Source organism: Centrocercus urophasianus, unplaced genomic scaffold, assembly GCF_019232065.1.
Source record: "Centrocercus urophasianus isolate 14NV4802_14NV808 unplaced genomic scaffold, USGS_Curo_1.0 seq_30, whole genome shotgun sequence".
Lineage (NCBI taxonomy): Eukaryota > Metazoa > Chordata > Aves > Galliformes > Phasianidae > Centrocercus > Centrocercus urophasianus.
Window position 1 is genome coordinate 6,741,361 of NW_024884867.1, and position 20,113 is coordinate 6,761,473.

The 20,113-nt window shown below is 46.1% G+C and overlaps 3 protein-coding genes across 7 annotated transcripts in view; all 3 read left to right on the forward strand.

The window, feature by feature from the left end:
• The window catches only part of CLIP1 (CAP-Gly domain containing linker protein 1), a 63,501-nt gene extending 62,190 nt beyond the window's left edge, over positions 1 to 1,311 (forward strand). For all 4 annotated transcript variants that reach the window (XM_042829183.1, XM_042829186.1, XM_042829185.1 and 1 more), the window contains one exon: positions 326 to 1,311. In XM_042829183.1, the coding sequence (XP_042685117.1) occupies positions 326 to 548 (223 nt within the window). In that variant the 3' untranslated portion in view covers positions 549 to 1,311. The remainder of the gene's footprint in view (positions 1 to 325) is intronic.
• Positions 1,312 to 1,472: 161 nt separating this feature from the next.
• Positions 1,473 to 8,434, forward strand: VPS33A (VPS33A core subunit of CORVET and HOPS complexes). Its single transcript, XM_042829210.1, has 13 exons — positions 1,473 to 1,579; positions 1,653 to 1,718; positions 1,802 to 1,929; positions 2,147 to 2,336; positions 3,040 to 3,156; positions 3,822 to 3,996; positions 4,447 to 4,640; positions 5,653 to 5,779; positions 5,949 to 6,016; positions 6,491 to 6,628; positions 7,006 to 7,143; positions 7,279 to 7,447; positions 7,995 to 8,434. The coding sequence occupies exons 1-13, from the start codon at positions 1,478 to 1,480 to the stop codon at positions 8,186 to 8,188; spliced, it is 1,806 nt and encodes a 601-aa protein (XP_042685144.1). The 5' UTR covers positions 1,473 to 1,477; the 3' UTR covers positions 8,189 to 8,434.
• A 4,945-nt stretch (positions 8,435 to 13,379) lies between these two features.
• Positions 13,380 to 18,210, forward strand: DIABLO (diablo IAP-binding mitochondrial protein). Of its 2 annotated transcripts, XM_042829147.1 has the most exons (6): positions 13,380 to 13,432; positions 13,804 to 13,924; positions 14,303 to 14,434; positions 15,363 to 15,473; positions 15,993 to 16,089; positions 17,032 to 18,210. In XM_042829147.1, the coding sequence occupies exons 1-6, from the start codon at positions 13,386 to 13,388 to the stop codon at positions 17,244 to 17,246; spliced, it is 723 nt and encodes a 240-aa protein (XP_042685081.1). In that variant the 5' UTR covers positions 13,380 to 13,385; the 3' UTR covers positions 17,247 to 18,210. The 2 variants fall into 2 exon arrangements, with proteins under 2 accessions (XP_042685081.1, XP_042685080.1); XM_042829146.1 differs by lacking the exon at positions 13,380 to 13,432 and having other exon boundaries at positions 13,515 to 13,924.
• Positions 18,211 to 20,113: the final 1,903 nt, after the last annotated feature.

Consider the following 20,113-nt stretch of genomic DNA (forward strand, 5'->3'; position numbering starts at 1 on the left):
CAGAATGAAAACCTACTTCATAAATTGTGAGTTGTGATCTCTCTAATGAAGAACAGAAACTAGCTTCACTGTGTTTCTTTTCAGATAATGCCTCTATGTGTGCACATGTTTCCACAGAGCAGTTTGTGTAGTGAACAGTGTAGTGTAAGGAGACGTGGAGTACTGTGATCTTCAGGAGAGTCTTTGTAACAATATTTTATTGACCAGCATGGTATTCCTTAGGTTCAGTAATTGTGAGATAGCTTACCGGGAGGGAAGCAGAGCTACCTAAAGAATTACGAGAGATAATTGCTCTGTTTGACACGCGCTGGTGCTGGTTTTGCAGTGAGGAGGAAGGCCTGTCCAAGAAGACGCCTCGCCTCTTCTGCGACATCTGCGGCTGCTTTGATCTCCACGACACCGAGGACTGCCCGACCCAGGCGCAGATGCTGGAGGAGCCTCCACACTCCACGTACCACGGCAGCAGGCGGGAGGAGCGGCCCTACTGCGACACCTGCGAGATGTTTGGGCACTGGACAGCTGACTGCAATGACGACGAGACCTTCTGACACAGCACGCGGCCGGGGCCGGCCTGTCTGCGTGCCCATCGGACATTTACACAACCAGCATTTCTGTGTGCTGAATGTCAGGACAGGGGATGGTGTTTCTTGACCCCCTTGTTCCCTTTCCCTTTGCCCATCCACTTTAGAGTCAGTAAATTCATAAATATTTTCCTCCTCCACTAATAAGTACCCCATTTCCCTTTATTAAACTTAAGTGAGGTATAAATAAATGATTTAATGGATGACTTTATGCTGTTTCTTCCCAGGCTCTGGGTTTGTTTCAGCTCTAACACGTCGTGCCCCCGTGCTGTTGGATCTGTTGGTGGGAAAACATGTATAGGAACAAAGCACTATAGTTATATTAAAGCTTATTTAAATACTTTAAAATTATGCTGTTAATTTTCATATTTGCACTAAACCATTTTAAAGCTGCATTTGTACATTTAGATTTTTATGCTTTTTTTGACACTGGACTGGGTTGAGAACTATGTTGTGTTAATTTCCATTTCCTTGTTCGCTTGCAGTTTGTGCCCTTGGCCTCCAGCTCTGCCTCTGGCCCGGAGGGCTGCAGTACCCTGCCTCGGGTGTGCAGTGCAGACAGGATAAGGCGCTGCTGTGGGCTTTTTAGAGACCCATCTGCTGCGTACACCTGAAACAGTTTGAGGCATGCCTTTTTTTTTTTTCGGCATTCTTTCATCTTCTATACAGTGAGCGTGTGTTTGTGTGTATATACATATATATATTAAAGTTATATTTTGAGAAAAAAAAAGCGTTTACTCTCTTCTGTTCGGTTCCCCTAGCGTCGTACGCGCGTCCCGCCGCGTCTCCCCTGGCGCCCACCAGGGGGCGCTGTGCGACCGGGCAGCCCCCGAGGCCCGGCACCGCCCCGGCTGTCACGTGATGCGTCAGCTGACCGCCGCCGCCGGGCGGGAGCGATGGCGGCCCACCTGAGCTCGGGGCGCGTGAACCTGACGGCTCTGCGCGAGGCGGGGCGCAGGGAGCTGCGCGAGTTCCTCGATAAGTGCGCGGGCTCCAAGGTGCGGGGCGCGGCGGTGGGGAGGGGAGCCGAGTCGGCAGGGCGCGGTCCAGCGCCTCTCTGTCCCTCCGCAGGCCATCGTGTGGGACGAGTACCTGACCGGGCCGTTCGGGCTGATCGCGCAGTACTCGCTGCTCAAGGTGAGCGTCTTTCTTTAATCACGAGTGGTTTCCGAAAGGTGGGTGGCGGCAGCGGCGGCGGCTGACGCTTCGTCTCCCGGCAGGAGCACGAGGTGGAGAAGATGTTCACCCTGAAGCCGGGCCGCCTGCCCCAGGCTGACGTCAGGAACGTCATCTTCTTCGTGAGGCCCAGGCTGGAGCTGATGGACATCATCACGGACAACGTGCGCAGGTACGGCCGCGGGATGCCCTCGCCCTGCCCCGCCCACACCCAGAGCGGCGGCTGAACGTCCAAAAGGCCGGGTAACAAGCATGTGAAATACTCGGAAACAGAAGGTTATGAATGCAGGTTTCGTGAGCTCAGTGCCCTCAGCCCGCGCTGTGCCGGCTGGCTGTGCCGCCGAGTGATGTTGTGACTGTTTGCTGTGCCCCTGCCGTGATTCTTCCAGGGAAGACAGAGGCCGTTCTCCCCAGAGGGACTTCCACATCCTCTTCGTGCCGCGCCGCAGCCTGCTGTGCGAGCAGTGGCTGAAAGAGCAGGGCGTGCTGGGGTCCTTCATCCACCGGGAGCAGTACAGCCTGGACCTGATACCCTTCGATGGGGACCTGCTGTCCATGGAGTCTGAGAGCGCCTTCAAGGTAAGAGCTTGGCTCAGCTTTAAGGCAGCTGCTTCGTGCTGGCTCCTGGAGTCAGGCCCTCGAACAGCAGAAGGCCCTGCAAAGCAAATGCATCTTAGTTCTGAGAGCTGAACTGAGCCTGAACTCGTCCATTTGCTGTCTTACTGAACGCTGCAGGAACAGTCAAGCTGCATCCCATCCCTCTAGCTATTAACCACCAGTGCTATTTTCACAAATCGGGCATTCATTCACAAGGCTTAAAATGATCAGTCATTACAAAGAACCAGCACAGTTCATGTCAACATGCAGTAGAAAAGCTGTGTGCAGTGCTGTGTGTGTTACAAATTATGTGTGTTTTCTAAGAAAACTGCACCCTAGGACAGAAACTTTCAAGAGATATTCTTTGCTGTCTTGGCTTTAGCAAACATAGCCAGGAGGGCCTGCAGCTGCTTGTCAGTGCTGTGCTGAGCTACTGTGTTCTCAGATGGGCCTCGGTAGAGGCTCACTGCAGTTCTAGTCTGGCTCTCTTCATTCTTTCTGTCAAACCAGGAGTAGCACATTTCACAGTGATTGGTATCAAGTGATTTACCTAACAGCACAGATAAGGTCTGTATTTGCCTATGGCCTTAGGTATTTCCCTGGCCTGTGTCTCTTCTGATCCGTTGCACGGAAGAAGCGGCTGTGTCGGGTGGACGCCTTCCATCGAATCCTCCTTGTTGTTTAGGAATGTTACCTGGAGAGTGACCAGACAAGCCTGTACCACGCGGCCAAGGGGCTGATGACTCTGCAGGCTCTCTATGGAACCATCCCCCAGATTTTTGGGAAGGGCGAATGTGCCCGGGTAAGGTGAATGCTGCTGCTTAATACATCTTGTCCTGTGGAACAAGAGTTTGGTTAAATGCCATCTGTGGAGTTCGTTTTTGAATCCAGACGTGTATTCTTGTAGTATTGGAATTTTGGGATCACAGCCGCCAGGTTGTCGTTATCTCTGGTCAAAAGGACAATTACTGCTGTGTTGTAAGGCTTCCTGTCAGAAGGGTTATCTGATTTTAGGGTCTGCTCTTCAGTATGCTTCTTTTGTGCTTTCAGCAGTTCTCCTATGGAGTTTAACAGTTAGCCACTCCGTTATCAGAATGGCTGAATAAAGCTGGAAATGTACAGTCTACTGCTCATGCACTGTCTTCTCTCTCCCTTTCACTGCCATGCTTTTTTTTTTTTTCCTCCTTTCTGATTAGCCTGTATTTTAATTGGTACCTTTTGTAATGAGGGAGCAGCTTGAGAGGAAGCCAGTGCTTTGGCCACAGCTGCTGCCCTGCTAAGCAGCAGAGAGTAGCAGCAAAGGGCTCTGATTTTCTCATCTTGTCTTGCTCCCACCTGACTGCCACTTTGTACCTCTTGTTCCCTTGCTTTATACAGGATTGTGCCCCTATATTTGCACGCACCTATACAGCCTAGAAGTCAAATCCATCTGCTGTGGCTTGACAGACCAATGTGTTTTCCTTTCAGCACGTGGCTAACATGATGATCAGAATGAAGCGTGAGTTCCCTGGAAGCCAGAACTCAATATTTCCAGTCTTTGATACCCTCTTGTTGCTGGACCGCAACGTTGACCTGCTGACACCGTTAGCCACGCAGCTGACATACGAAGGGCTGATTGATGAAATCTATGGAATTCAGAATAGTGAGTACTGCAGGTCAAGGAGCCTCTGGTCAACAGAAACTGTAGTGCATGCCTTCACCATCCAGCCTGGGTGGCTCCCTCAATGCATACTGAGGGAAACGGAAGTAGTTTGTGAAAGGTCGGTCAAGGTGTTCCCCTTCTCTTTGGGCAGTAGGCAGAATAACTCCAGAGGCATTTACAGGTTTTATGCTGGCCTGGTGACTGGCTGGAAGGCTGCCTGCAAGCCTCTTTGGTACCTAGTGCTTGGCTTTTGATAAATGTGCATCTCTGGGTCCCCATGTGAGTACCAACAGGCTCTCTTTTAATTAACATGCACGTATGAAGTAGTTTTGACATTCATAATAGCTTTGCTGACAAGAACTCTTTTCAGCTCAGAATACAGGTTCCCAGCGTGCTTTGTTAACTTACACTGGTAAGTCCTTATCAGAGTTATTTCTCTGCCTTTGATAGCATATGTGAAACTCCCTCCTGAGAAGTTTGCCCCGAAGAAGCAAGGCGAGGGTGGCAAAGATCTCCCCACAGAGCCTAAAAAACTCCAGCTGAACTCAGCTGAGGAGCTGTATGCTGAAATCCGAGACAAGAACTTCAATGCTGTGGGGTCAGTGCTGAGCAAGAAGGCCAAGATCATCTCAGCAGCCTTTGAGGTGAGGCCTGTATCCAACGATGCGTCCCTCGGGTGTTCCTGACATCAGGTACAGACACGGTCTGTGCTAAGCAGGGCTGTGGCTGGCAGCTTGAGCTGCTGCCAGGACTAATCCCCAGCCAGAGAACACTGCTGTTCTGACTTTGCTTCTTCATTTCTGCCACATTTAAGAAGAAGTAGTGATACCTTAACTGAAGTAGTGTGTGCTTAGCCTCATCTCCTAGAAGATGTCTGTTACTGCAGTAGTGCTGATGGTGCTAAAGATGGATTATTTGTACTGTTGCCTTTTAATTTACTTATTTATTCTAACAAGAGGAAAGAAAATTGGCAGAGGTAATAGGTGATAATGAAACAGCACCATATTGGCAGGAGAAGACTTCTTAGATTGCAGGCTTCTCATTATCACTCTCCTGCCTGCACTTGCCCACTTACTTAAATTCTTCACGTGTCAATTTATTTATATTCTAAATTGCAGCAAGAGGCATGTAGCCCACATGAAATACAGACCTCTGGGCGGCTCTGAGAGCTGAAGTCTGCATTGTGTTTCGTCTGACCATTGCCCCAAATCTAGGACGCTGTTGCAGCCAGGCACAATGAAAGGCAGGCTTCTCCTTGTGGGAAAATGTCCCCCATCTCTGTCTGCATTTGCCTAGAGCTCCCTGTGTGCTGGCAGCTGGTAAAGAAAACTGTCTGCATAAAAAAAGGTACTTGTTACTGGAAGGAAACCTGAGGAACAGATAGTCACAGCTGATCTGAGAAAGGTGATTGGCAGCATGGTATAATAGAAAAAAACAGTCCCTGTTCCTGTTGTATTATGACTTGCCTCTTCTATCAAAGCACTGTTACAGGTAATGCTGCAATTTTCGTGTAAATGTGCAACTCTTCTGACAAAATGCTGTACATCTGTAACAGTGTCTGCTCTTGCACTGTGTTCCATAATAGACTGGCCCAGTTAGGGGGTGGCTGATTGATCTGAACAACACCTAACCTTAGTGATGGATTTGTTTCTTTAGGAAAGACACCACGCAAAAACTGTTGGAGAGATTAAGCAGTTTGTCTCGCAGCTGCCACACATGCAGGCAGCAAGGAGTTCTCTGGCAAACCACACCTCCATTGCAGAACTCATCAAAGACATCACCAGTGAGTATTCATTCGCTGAATAGTCTGACTAACTGGAGTGTAGTAAGACGTAAGACACACTTCCTTGACAAAAATGGTGTTTGTTCCACTCAGTGCATCTCTGCTAATGTTAAATGTAGAAAATTAGCTGTCAGTTGCTATTGCATTGGTTTTTATTCTTTTCCCACAGCATCTGAAGATTTTTTTGATAATTTAACAGTAGAACAGGAGTTCATGTCTGGAATAGACACAGATAAGGTAAGCAGATGATGACAGCCAGTAACTCTTCAAAAAAACTATCTATGTATTTTTCTTTGTTCCTTTTTTGTTGTTGTTTTTGAGAGAGAAACCACTTTATCTGGATAATGTCTGGCTCCATCCTTGTGTGTATCCTTGTGTTTGCAGCAGGCTATTCCAAGTGATGCATATCACTGGTCCTACTTGAGACACTCCTGCACTGTGTGCTCTGCCAGGCTCTGTTTCCCTCCCTCTGCCCGCAGCGCAGGTGCTCAGGCGGAGCTCTGTGTACAGGGCTCTGTGTGCTGGGAGGAAGGTGCTCAGTGCAATCAGTGCTGATCGCTGTTAGACAGGTGGTTCTGAGCTGCCTGGGGAGCAGCTGCATTTCTTCTCTTGCCTTTCTGCAGACACTAGTCAAAACTAGATCTTCCTTTCCAGGTCTGCTTTTTGCTTTTAACAGGGCTTTGACTAACAGCTTATGTTTTGTTTTAATAGGTTAACAACTACATTGAAGACTGCATTGCTCAAAAACATTCATTAATCAAGATCCTACGTCTCGTTTGCTTGCAATCTGTATGCAATAATGGACTGAAGCAGAAAGTTCTGGACCATTACAAAAGAGAGATTCTCCAGGTTGGGCTGTAACTTTTGCGTTGATAAATATCTAAGAAAATCTACCCCAAAGCCTCCACTCTACAGCTTGTGCATTACAGACAGATGCATCTTGTAGAAGGGCAGTATTATGACTTCAGGTGTGTACAGGCAGAGGCTGAGGCTTGTTGGGCTGGCAGCTATGATGCAGGAGGTGCTTAAATCTGTTACACAATATGTACAGAGAGGGTTGTATCATTAAGTGTTTTGCAGTCATGATTTAAATGCTCTCAGTGGGATACACACTAGGGAGACCTTAAACATCTTTTAGATTAAAAAAAAAAAAAAAAAAAGGCAAAATGTTGAACACTGTGCTCCTAGATTATTGGCACGGCATTAAGAACAACTTCATGTTGCAGACTTACGGCTATGAACATATACTGACCTTAAACAACTTAGAGAAGGCTGGGCTCCTGAAGCTGCAGACAAGTGGTAGGAATAACTACCCAACAATCCGGAAAACCCTGCGCTTATGGATGGATGATGTTAACGAGCAGGTAAACAGATGCTCCTGCAGTGACAGCTGTATCTAACGCCACGGGACTGTGTGCAGAAGGAAAACTTGCACATGGGGTGGCTTTGCAGCATGAAGTAGCATTCACGTGCTGCTCACTCTCTGCTCTCCCTTGCAGAACCCCAACGACATCTCCTACGTGTACAGTGGCTACGCGCCGCTGAGCGTGCGCCTGGCACAGCTGCTGGCAAGGCCGGGGTGGCGGAGCATAGAGGAGGTGTTAAAAATGCTGCCAGGACCCCACTTTGAGGAGCGGCAGCAGCTACCGACCGGCCTTCAGAAGAAGCGTAAGTTGTGTTTTGTTTTCACACTTCTTAAAGGCATATGCATCTCTGTCAGTCTAAATGAGGCAAATGGAAAGCAAGGCCGGGAGAGTCCAGGTATCTGTCTCCTCTTCCTGTCTCACTCTGCTTTATCTATTCATTTTGGATAGCTTTTTGGCCTCTTTAAGGCTTCCACTCACGTACTCAGCCTGCTATTAACCGACAGCACCGTGCCTATTGAAAATACTATATGGTTGTACATTGTTTAACTTCTCATCAGTGTATAAAACCCTTCTATTGCAATAGAAGTGTTTCATACACTAAGTACAAAGAAGGTCAGCACCACTCTGTTAGTACTAAGCCTGGCCAGACAGAGGCACATTCTATAAAGAGACTGCAGAGCTGGCAGCGGAGTCTGCATCTGCTGTCTGCTACTGTGCCCAATAGGCTTCTCTTCTAAATCAGCTCCTAAATTTACTTTAGTTTGAGGACGGTCTGAGTTGGAGTGACAGTTGATGGATAGGAGATTTAAAATAAAAGAAAGGCAACCTGTCTTTCTCTGTATGTGCAGGTCAGCACGGTGAGAACCGGGTCACGCTGGTGTTCTTCCTGGGAGGTGTGACATACGCAGAAATAGCTGCACTGAGATTTCTATCTCAAATGGAAGATGGAGGCACAGAGTACGTCATTGCCACCACAAAACTCATCAATGGAACAACCTGGATCAAATCCTTGATGGAAAAATTAGAGCCTGCCCCTTTCTAGAAACTGTGGCAAGAGAGAGTGAAACTGAGCAGCCCTGTGTGACACAGGTGCATCACCTGCTGGTGAGGCTCTTGACTAGGAAGGAATCATGCCCCCAGAAGAATGGCATGCTCCTGAGACCACTCCATGATGCAGCTTCCCACCTCCCTCTCTGCACTTGTATTCCCACTGTTTGTTTGTGGAACTTGTAGTAGCCCAGTGGTGCTGGAAGACATTAACCATGAAATAAACAATGGGAGAAAGAGATGTAACTGCTTGCAGTATGAATCAGTGGTCAAGTGCTGGGGCAGAGGAATTTGCCCTGCTCAACCCACTTCTGTTTTTCTTTCAGTTTTGTTCTTCCTAACAGGCTCAGGAAGCAGGGCCTCATCTGTTCCTGATTTCATATCACTGGTCTCTGTGGCTTGCAGGTCACAGCTGAGTTTTCTCACATCCTTGAACACCGATTGTACAAGGGAAAGATAACTGCAGTAAAGAGGAAGCACTGACTTTTTTTGCTGCAAACCTTTAGGTACAGTTTGAGGACAAAAAAAGCAATGACGCACAATTCACAAAGTAGCAAAATGTAACAGAAAGCATTAGGTAACAGGCTCCTTTTGCACCCAGCTGCTCAAGAGCGTTCTCTACTATTCAGCTGCTGCATATCCTCAGTGCCCCTCAAGCAGCTGGTGCTGTGAGGGACCCGTACTGCGCTGTCTCTTAGGGCTAGCTACTTCTAGGCCACATTTAAGTCCACTATCTCGCATGCTGCTTGGCCAGGACATTCACTGGACTTCCTCTTGCACAGGCAGCAACAGCTAAATCTTGAACTACACACATGCACGTCAGCAGCACAGACTGGATGCAACTGACTGCAGCCAGGTTGCTAGGGAAATGCAGTCTTTTACTTCAGCCATTCTGGGAGGGGCTCAGTGGGAGGTGGATTATTTGTGCCAGGTATAACCCCCACCTGGCTGTAAAGCAACTCCTGAGTGTGAATTGCATCACTGTGCCACGTGTTTGAAGGTACACAGGCACTCCTCACATGGGACGCAGACCAAAAATAGCTGTCAGTAAACCAGTAAGCAGCAGGCTTAAAACAGACACCTTTCTTGTTTTCCTGTGTTCAGTTTATAAACTGTGGTACTTGCTGTTGCAGAGCCTGAAATTACAACGGAATTTTCCTTGGTCTTGGGGGCTGGGGCTGCTGAGCCAACATACACAAGTGGCAGCTTCTGGCTCCAGGAGTGTGCTTTGCTATGGCTGGTGGCTGGGAAGGCAGAGCAGGCCCTGCTGTCTGCCCTTCCCTTTGGTTGCTGACGCTGAACTCACGCTCTCCACAGCAAACACTGAGGACTCTGTTTCACACTGAATTTCATTATTACACAGTTATGGAAAAAAAAAACAAACCCACATTAAATCACTCTCTTAGCAAACATTTCTGCTCTGTTATCCTGCATGATGTGTAATGTGTTGCAAAAAAAAAAAAACAAAACTCCATTTTTTCCTCATTTCAGTCAAAAATTAATCACACGGCAATGATTAGCACTGCTCAGGCTGCTTTGTGAGCCAACACAAGTGAATCAAAGGATACAAAGCATAAATTCAACAGCTTGCTTACCTTTTCACTTGGACTTGTAAATGCATTAGCAACACTAGAAGCAAAACCTACTTACATTAAAAAAAAAATACTTTGTGCCAAATACTTGGTAAACTTTAACTTACCAATGACACTATGCATATTTTTCGCAGGCTGTTGCCTGCCCCACCAACAAGCAAGAGCCACGTGGCTACACAAACTAAACAAAGTCTCTTCCTGCAACTAGTCAACAACAAGAAGCCATCCTGACGTTGATCGATTCTCTGGAGGAGCAATTACTACTTAACAGGCTTCCTGAGCAGCTTGATTATGTTCTGCTTCTGTCCAAGGCCTTGCTGACCATGCGGGTAATAATTTGATAACAAGAGAGCTTAATTAAATTAAGGGGCCATTTTCTACATCGTAATATCTTTGTAGGTAAGAGATTTGATTTGCAGTACATACCCTTCCTTCTCTCTGCTGCCTGCATTTGTCTGGTTTACAAGCAAAAACAGAAAACATTACCCAACCTCCACTCAGAAAGACTTTCACATTTCATACAGCATTATCAAAATGCAGCTTTGCTAAAAATAAATCTACATCTTGCCTGTCTCCCCCCCACCCCCTTTGCCACAAGTGAGTTGTAGATCTTGCTCTCAAAGGCAGGGAGGGCTTTTTGTGTGTGTAAGGGTGAAGATAAGGCTGTGAGGCAGCGATCAACACATAGATCACACGGTTTTCAGCGCTCACTTTTTTAGATAACAGGGTGCAGTTCAGTGTGCACAGTTTAACCTGTGTTGCTGACCTTGGGCAACCCCCAGCTACGTGCAAGCATCCTGCTCCTGCAGTGCCCCACAAGCACCGGGCCCTCAGAGAACAGGAGCCTTCCAGATATCTGAGCTGCAGCATAAAAAGCATTAGATGACATAATACTTCATTACAGGAAAAAAAAAAAAAAAAAGAAGCATATAAACAAATGGAGGCTCTGACTGGTAACACTGGGAAAGCCTGGTGCTTCAACTCACAGAAAGCTGTCGACAAAAGCTCTCCGGGGAAGGGGGGCGATTCACAGAGCTCCGTGCTGCTGTGCCGCAAAGGCGCTCTGTCATACAATAATTGGTCCTGACCACACCTAGTGCATTAGTCCTCGTGGGCTGCAAATACAACCTCATTACTCCTGGCTCCTGGATGAGCAGATCAGAAGGGGATCAAACTACAGCACAAGCCAGAAGCCAGAAATTCAAGGGACGGCGGCACAACAAAACCAGAGAGAAACAGGAACTTGTCGAAGCAGATCCCCTCATCTACCTGGGTAAGCAGTTTATGTCTTTGTCAGTATTTCTTTAGACAATTAAAAGTCATGTAAAGACTATAAATAGGAAACTTTGAACAACTAGGAAACCACAGCTGGTTTTAAAATGTAAGCACTCCTGTAATATGCATACACCTGAGATTGGAAGGAAACATCTGATTGGTCTTCAATAAGACCAAAAGAGTGACTTAATTTTAATCAAAACGTGGATTTTTCGTCACAAGTACTTCTTAAAAATATGTACCAAATTGGCAGGACAGGAATTCAATTTGCTTTTGCTGGCTATAGACTATTTAGAAGATGAGAATCTTTTTAGGTTAGCTTTATCTGAAATCTGGTTCTAAATTCCATTTATGTGCTTGACCAAGAGTGTGGATACCTTAGATCAGGCACGGCTCTGACCAAAATAACGTGACTCAGCGAGACAGGAGAATTTTTTAGACAGGTTTTCACCGTATTAAATCTAAGGAGTCAGCAACTTTCATGAAATGTTCAGATTTTATATTAAAGTAACAAACAAGCAACTTCTAAATCACCATGTACTATAACTTTAAAGTGCAGATAGAAGATGAATTCTGTAACGTCTCACCCCATGTCTCCCATTTGAAGGTTATTTTTAAGCTGAGATGGATAGAAATATTTGCCTGTGCGAAGTTGCATTTAAGCCCCAGTTTTCTTTTCTCTTAAACAAAAGGCTCTGTTTGTGCCAGTATCTCCATTAAGACGCAATTATATCATTAAATATTAATGGTGGCTTCCTTGAAGGCATTGACCACTTTGATCAGAACACACTGTTGGTAATACGTCATCAGTGAATGCTTGGCATGCGAAGCTTACTGGATGCACAGCCACTGACACAGGGGAAGGATACTGGGATCTAGCTGAACTGGGGCCACTGCTCTGTGCCTGCACAATAGAGTACACCACATGTGCATCTGTACTGTAATTTGCTTAAAAACCAGTCCTGATTTAGAGACTTTGACCAGATCTCTAACTCCTTGTTAACACTGCACAGCTTGGTAACCCTGCAAAGACCCGAACAAGCTTGCACAAGTCTAATGTGACACTTCAGTAATGAACAACTTTTGTAAAAGGATGGGTGGCCTTTACCTCTCCTGAACACAACCACTTCTCCCTAAAGCTCCACCATCCTGCTGGGAAAGACGTCATTCTATCCTTCTGGTTTTCCTTTGTACAGAGTGGGGAGGAGCACGGCTGCAGCCATCCCCAGACACCCTACCTGCACCACGGTGCTGCAGGGAACGATGCCGGACTCCTTTGCCATCCACTTCCTCAAGGTGCTGCGGGAGCTGCTGGCGTTTGTGCTGTTCAGCTACACCGTGCTGGTGGGAGCGCTCCTGCTGGCTGGCTGGACGACGTATTTCTTGGTGCTCAAATGACAACTTGTTCCCTGCTCCTGCAGTCCTGGGCTGCCCAGAAGCACCTGGCTCCACCGCACAGCTCGTCCCACACATCTGCTCAGCGCACAGGATGGCAGCCCCTTCCTCCTGCACCAACTCTGCAAGCATTTTGTTCCTTTACCACCTCATCACAATCTTATTTTCTTATGTAAAAAAGAAAGATTAAAAGAAATACCATCTACATGAATGCACCATTCTGTGTTGCTCTTTCCAGTTCTGTTGCCTCCCAGGCATTGCCTTCCCAGCAGCTTTGCCCAGGGATTCTCTCCTCACCCCAGGGACCCACAGGAAAGGAAGGGAGGGATGCAGCAATCCTGCACAAAGCTTCCTACAGTTCTGTGAGGTACACTGAGGGAGAGCAGCAAAACCACGTATCTACAGTGCTGCCATTTGGCATTCTAAAGCTCAGCGATTTTCAGTAAATACTTAAAATACAGGGGAAGCTTTAGGATGTGGCAGAGCTGCAGCCCTACCTTGCTAAAACTGGACTATGTCAGCTGAGTCTCACAGAGAACAGATGGGAATTCCTGGTATACGCAGTGCAAACAGAATTAATTGATCTTATTAGGCCTTTCACGTGTGACTGTATAGGAAACCTTAACTGGAAACACTGGGGATTACCACAGCTGTAGATCTAGCCAGAGACAAAGCAGTACCACATACTCTGGAAAAGTAAAGATGAAATGGACCAGAGCGGGAGGGAGCCGAGCGTGTGCGAACCGCGAGGGCTGAGCGCGGCGGGAACGTTCCCGCGCGGCGCCGAGGACCGCTGGTCGCCACACAGCGACCGTTACCCCATGACGGCACCTCGCGCCCTCCCCACGTGCCCGCCCTCCGCGCACGCGCCGTTCCGGACCACCAACCCCCCAGCGTGACGTCACTTCCGGAGTACCGCCCACTCCCAAGATGGCGGCGCGGTCCTTCTGGCTGCGCGGTTGGCGGTCTCTACTGAGGTACCGCGCTTACGGGCGGCCGGGCTGGGGCGGCGGTGCCCACCTGGGTTAGGAGCATGCAGCGTGGGAGGAAAACCGACCGGTTATTTTCAGAAAATAAAGGGAAATAATTCCGCTTTTAAACACGCTTTAGACCTTGATTGTCGGTGTTGCCCAGTGTTAGCGATGCGTTGGCACCCGGTGAGACAAACAGTCGCTGTGCCCAGCTGCTGTTTCTTGCCTTCATACCTCAGCATCGTGACGATAACCGGCGTGCCCATCGGCTGTGGTTGCAGCACCGTTATGGGTCACGCATCCAGCTGCTGCAGATCGTCCCTGCTCTGTTATTGCTGTAATTGCTGTAACCGCTCGCTCTGTTTCTCGCACTCCAGGCTCGGCCGCCCCGCGCTGGCCAGCAGCAGCAGGCGCTGCCTTCCTGGTGGGGCCGGGCGGTGGCACGGCGCGGTGGGCGCAGGGCTGGGAGCTGCGCTGTGTGCTGTCCCGGTCGTGGAGGTAAGGGAGCTCCGGTGACGGACGTGCGGCCCTGCGTGTTAGAAAGCCTTCCTTTTATGTCCCAAATACTCAAAAACTTAGCGTTTTATAAGCTGGTACTTACGCTTTCCTTTGTACCTTCTTGGTTCTGCCTTAGGGATCACAGCTGTTGATGCCTTGCAGTTGCTAAAGAAATGAGAAAGACAGTGTTTACCTTCAGTAACAAATCTGCAGGAAAAAAAAATAAGGCCTTGTTTTACAGAGAAATTCGTACTAGTATTTTGCTCTGGGCTGTCCAGCCTTGTGATTAGCAGTGGTGCTTTTTCTTATCATTATTAGTTACCAATAATGTATAAATGGAAGTCAGTGTAATGATAATGCAAACTTGTTGTATTTCAGAAACAGAACTCAGCTTCTCTCAGTAACGACGCCTTGATTAAGAGAGCCGTTTGTTTGGTAACAGACAGTACTTCCACTCTCCTCTCTCAAACAACATACGCACTGATTGAAGCACTGACAGAGTATACAAAGGTAAGATGAGAGATTATGCACTTTGATTTTCGGGTCCCTGGGAAATTCTGGAGTGGCTCTCACTATTGTCTTACTACACTAAATGTTAAAGTTATTTTTAGGTTTGTTAGACCTGTCCTCTGATCTTGAACTTAAGTTGAAGGGACTTGTGTTTCAGAACTGGGGCTGAAGAAAATCAGACCAGTTACTTGGAGCAGAACAGAAGGGCAGCTATCAGATTTGTGCACATTGAGTACGTAGGATATGCTGCCCTATATTTTATTTACTCTCTGTGCCTATTTCTAGGTCCATAAATTTGAGTTTCATCAGAAGAATGGAATAAGCCATACTTAAACTTGAAACAACAAGATACAATTTTAATTTTAGAAAGAAGTGCTAATTTGAAAGGAGTATTTGCATTCCTTCCTTATCAATTTCACAAGTATTATTGCCTCATTGCTATGGCAAGTATATGAAGAATAGTACTTTGGCCCTGTGGTAGGCAGACAGCAAATTGTATCGGTATCTCCAAAATTTCCATGGGCTAATGTACTTTTACATATTTCTGTTTTTCCCAGTACAAATATATTTCTGTGGTACTACAAGGAACTGTTCTAGCATAGGTAGGAAGCAGTGGGCTTTCAGAGTAGGAAATCAGTGGTTGCATGCTTTGAATCCCAAGAAGCCCATGATGATGTGCAATCTTGGAGCATCAAAGTTCTGGTGCTCGAGTCAGAGTATACTCCTTGCTTTTTTCAACATGTTTAACAGCAAACTTAAGAGCAAAGCACCTTGGGAAGTATTCAACGATTTTGTTACCCACTGCATATACTGGAGATTAAATACAGCCAGGTTAGTTCTTTTGCTTTCTATGACTCATTAACACCAGCTAACAGTGAGCCAACATCTATAGATTTTCACGTAACTGTGTGAAACGATCCCTTTGCAGGCAGTTTATACGTTGGTGTCTCTCTACAAGCAATACACAAATCTTCTTGGGAAGATGAACTCAGACGAAGTGGATGCAGTCTGGCAGGTGGTAATAGGAGCCAGAGTTGATGTAAGCCTTCATCTCCCTTCAGTTGTTACCGCAAAACAGTCAATCAGGAAACTCTCTAAGTCTTAAGTTGGAGTGTTACAAAGTAGGAATTCTTTACTAACAGCACTGGGTGCGTGGCAGATACTATCCCTCCATATGTTGCACAAAAAGGCCTTCAGTTGATACACGTTCAGAGGTCTTCCTGGAGGGGCATGCATATTCAATGCAAAGAGTCCTGGAACCGTATCTGTTCAAACACAGTGTCTGGTGGAACCTCCCCTAACTATTCCATACAAAGTCTCCTGGCACATGCCTTATCCGTTCCATACAAAGACACAGACCCTTCCCATTTTCTAAACAAACTACAAGGTTGTCCTTTGAGGAACTTACCTAGCTGCAACTTGTATCACAGTCAGCAATTTGCCTCTTCAGCTTTTCTCAGAAAGCTGTACTGTCACTTGCTCACCTTTTCACAGAGGTACTGTTTGGAACAGCATTCAGATATTCTCATATCAAATTGGATAATCATTTTACTCCTAGATGACAACAAAACAGCAAGAATACCTAAAGCTAGAATCCAGCTGGATGACAGCATTACGTCTTTCAGAGATGGCAGCAGAAGCTGCGTATCAGTCAGGTATGCTCAAGCAGAAATACTGAGAATCTTTCACTTAACATGTAGGCAGTATTTATTCTATGAGAATGGAGTTGGGAAAGAGAGGGAATATAAATTCCAATAATGTACCAATTTAGAATTAATGCTGGTTGTTAGCAGTGCTAAGAACTTATTTTGTTGGCTACAGCTCTAGTACAGATGTCCTGGGAACCAGGGCTGGAAACTTCATATATTGTTTATATTGATAGGAACCATGCCAGAAAATATTTGACAAAGTGTTATTTTCAAATGCAGTGCTCAAACGTGCTTCAATGCCTGGAGCCTAGCTGGTGCCCCTAGCTAGATCCTCTTTTACTGAAGAGTGAAAATATTTACCTTTCACTCAGTTATGATACAAATTTTGTTTTCTCCCTACATAAAAGCTTTCACAAAAGTGTGCAGAGACTTGATAGCTCTGAGATTGAGCTATGGACTGACTTAGGGCAGATCAGAAAATATTGGGGCAGAGAAAGAAGGAAAACAGTAAATACATCGGGACAGCCTACCTGTGTAGGTGCGATTTCCTGATGAAGCTTGAAAAAGATGTAGAATCTGTAGGAGCATAGAGTTTCCACGTTCAGCAGGGTCTCAGATGATGGTCGGTTCAACTACTGCACAAGAACCAAAAGTGCCTGCGGCAGTGAGTGGGCAGGGCTTCGTTTTCAAGCCCGGCAGCACAAGCTGATCAGCCTGATTGGATCCTGGTTGAAAGCTGGCTGGGAGGGAAGAATTAGGAGGGCACAAAAATCTTCACGTAGGGTATTGGTTAAGGTAAATCAACAGTAAATGCGTTTAGCATTAATATAGCCCAAGAACCATCAAAACACTTAGCAAAGCAGGTGAGAACTACAGACATTTTCTTCCTTAATTGAAGGTTTGCTCAGTTCTCTTCTAACCCTATATATTTAAATGACTGCTTTTCAGGTGCAGATCAAGCCTCGGTGACAGCTCAAAGCCACATCCAGCTAATCAAATCACAGGTGCAAGAAGTACGGCAGCTGTCCCAGAAGGCAGAGACCAAGTTAGCTGAAGCTCAAACAGAGGAGCTCCTGAAAGCCCAAGGAGAGGAATCTTCGTTGCCTCAGGGTACTTTAGGAAGTACAGATGCAGGTGAGGACCCTTATCTTCGGGAAGACTGACATGAACTTAAGTGTCATTTTAGAATATGTGAGAATCAATCAGAAATTGAAGGGTTCCAAACTTCTAAGTGTTGGATAGCAGGAAACCTCTGAAATAAGCCTGTGATTCCATTTCCACCCCTTACCCTCAGATAGGCTTGCTTGACGGATCAAGACAATTCCAAGAATCTGAAAGGCCTTGACTGTGTTTATAATTATGGATTCAGTTATTTAAGTGTTTAACTATGCAAATGTGTAAATTGCTATCAACGATAGCTTGTTAATTTTGTCTGCTGGGAAGATCCTAGCAGTGGTTTGGTATGTTTGTGAGAGCTCTCTAACATAGAGCCTAAGTAGGTATCAACCAAAGAAGTGTATTTAAAAGTTACTGGTTTTAACCTGTATAGTAAATGATGTCTGTTAGTAGATATCTCTATTAAATTGGGCAAATTCATTTCATTCCAAATGTTACCATAGGTAAAAGATTAAGTGCTGTTTTCAGTTTTGACTTAAAAGCTTGTAACAGAGTTGAGTCTGATAGCTATATCTAATTGCACTTAATTGCAGTCAGGGGAATTGTTTGCTGTAGAGCTGAAAACCTGCTATGGAGTTACCCAAGTTCCTCTTAGAGAAGTTTTGCACAATTCAGTATGACAGCCTCTTTCACCCAGGAGCCAGTACTTGTAATGTATCTGCCTTCCCCAGGAAGGAAGAGATTTGATTTTCACGGCATTGTGGTTATAAAGTAGTTGTGGAAACTGCTGCAGATTTTACAAAGCAGTCAACAAAAGTGAGTTTTACATATTTGAGTGCTTTCCAGCAAAAGTGTCAAAAAAATAATCTTCATTCTCTCTTTCTGTGATCTTAGTGTTTCACTACAGACTTCAAAACCACAGGTATCTTCCGTTGTGTTCATTTTCTAACTTAACAGCTCAACGTGAAATTTGCAGTGTTAACTGTACAAACAATAAAACTTCAGCTGAGATTGCTGTGTAGAATAGCGTTGATGAGATAGAACTTTATCAGTGTTGATTGGACTCAGTTAATCCCCATTCATCAGTTTTTCTGAGAAGGCATACAATCCTAAGATTTTGCACTGCACGTTAACATCAGATGCACTACATCTGTGTTGAGGTTGCTGTTACTAAACTGAGTTCTTGATGAGGTATTTTTTCAGCTGTAACATGAGCCTTTGTCTCATTTTGTCTGCCTTTGAACAACTGCAATCTCAGCTGCACACCATTGTACACTTACAGATTAAAAGGTAAAAGAGTTTTTAAAAACAAACAAACAAAACAACCACCCTTTCTTTGCTCCTGCTCCTGACTGGATGCTGCAGTATCTAAGGAGGATGGTAGAGTTTGGAATCAAAGCTCCTAGGAAAATGCTGATGTCTGCTGTGCCAGTAGGCAGAGGGTCCCAAAGGAGGCTCAGGGCTGAGCATTTGGAAGATCCCTAATACCTTGAGACTATCAGTTGTAAATGTGACACAGTCACACCCTTAAGAGCTAACTGCGGCTTCAGGTCAGCCTTCTAACCACAGCTGCTCTTATTTGCTCTGTGGAGCAGTTTAAGAACTGCCAAACCACTGCCTGAAACGTGTGTGCAGGTTGTGTAGCAGTCAGGATGCTGCAGTAACTCTGATACTTCCGCAGGGGTTTGGCTTAAGGGAGATGAACATCAACCCAGGAGCTGGAAAAACTCCCACCTATTCCTCCCCTTGCAGAGCCTGCCCCACCCCCTCTTGCCCACTTCTTGTTTTACAGTATGACCCAGACTTTATGCACCTCAGACTTGCGGATGTGGAAGTAGCAAGTCAGCTCAAATCAGAAAGAGAAACAGATTCATGAGCGGCTTGACATTACCTCCAAAATGGAGTGGAAAAAGCCCCAAACCTTCAGTGAGAAGTGAGTTACACATCAGGAATTAACCAACGCACTTAAGCCCAGAAGAGCCACAACATCACTCACTGCATGATGTTACTGAGTTTGCGTTTGGAATCATTTAGGGGAACAGAAAAAAGCTGCCACAGCAGTTCACATCATACCAAACTGCTCTGTCACATCCCTTCTCTGGAACAAGCAGTACACAGAAAACAGTGCTGAGAAACCAAGTTTTGCTGCCTGATACTCAACCTTGTTTACAAAGCCAATTAATCTGAAGCTACTTGTAGACAGCATCTCAGACAATACTGCTCAGGCTGCAGTGAGAAATATGCTAGCAGCTTGTTCAAGAGCTTGCTGAGGATGGACACAGGTCGCCCTTGATTTCCTCAGACACACCTACTGACACCTAGCAGAAGCAGCTTACACTGGGGTGGCAACTCATGCTGTAAGAGCCTGGGTCACACAGTAAGCTAAATTAAAACTACACCTGGTGCTTTAAGAAGCTAAGGCAGCAAAGAAAATACACTATTAAGCAAGAACTAACAGCATTGCACCCCACACTGGCAGCCAGCCTCCACAGGATGCATGTCACATCTCTGGGCTAGGGGTGTCTTCAGGTCTCTAAGGAGCATAAACAAGGAATTCCTCCTTGTAGCACTACCCAGGCAGCTCTGAAAACTCCAGCTCACATCTGGTGACAGTGAACACAAGACAGCTATGAGCTGCACAACACAAAACACTCTGATTTCTGTAATTGTACACTTCCTCTTTTTCCTTAGATTTTTTCTAAAGCTTCCAGGTCACTGCCAGCTCACACACAGCACGACACCCTAGAGCTGAGAAGCTTCATAGAAGTATAAGCAAGACTTAGCTTCAATTTAATCATTTCTCAGATTAATTACTCAGAGCACTCAGCTGAGTTGCTGATTCCATATTTGTACATCATGTCTGGACTGGGGGGGGTGAGAACAGAGGAGGATGTGGCAAGTTTCCATTTCCACA

Coding starts and splice junctions, on each gene's coding strand:
- VPS33A (XM_042829210.1), top strand. CDS start 1,478: ATGGCGGCCCACCTGAGCTCGGGGCGCGTGAACCTGACGGCTCTGCGC. Junction 1,580..1,652: donor ATAAGTGCGCGGGCTCCAAG/GTGCGGGGCGCG, acceptor GTCCCTCCGCAG/GCCATCGTGTGGGACGAGTA. Junction 1,930..2,146: donor ATCACGGACAACGTGCGCAG/GTACGGCCGCGG, acceptor TGATTCTTCCAG/GGAAGACAGAGGCCGTTCTC.
- DIABLO (XM_042829146.1), top strand. CDS start 13,598: ATGCGTTGGCACCCGGTGAGACAAACAGTCGCTGTGCCCAGCTGCTGT. Junction 13,925..14,302: donor GTGCTGTCCCGGTCGTGGAG/GTAAGGGAGCTC, acceptor GTTGTATTTCAG/AAACAGAACTCAGCTTCTCT. Junction 14,435..15,362: donor CACTGACAGAGTATACAAAG/GTAAGATGAGAG, acceptor ATCCCTTTGCAG/GCAGTTTATACGTTGGTGTC.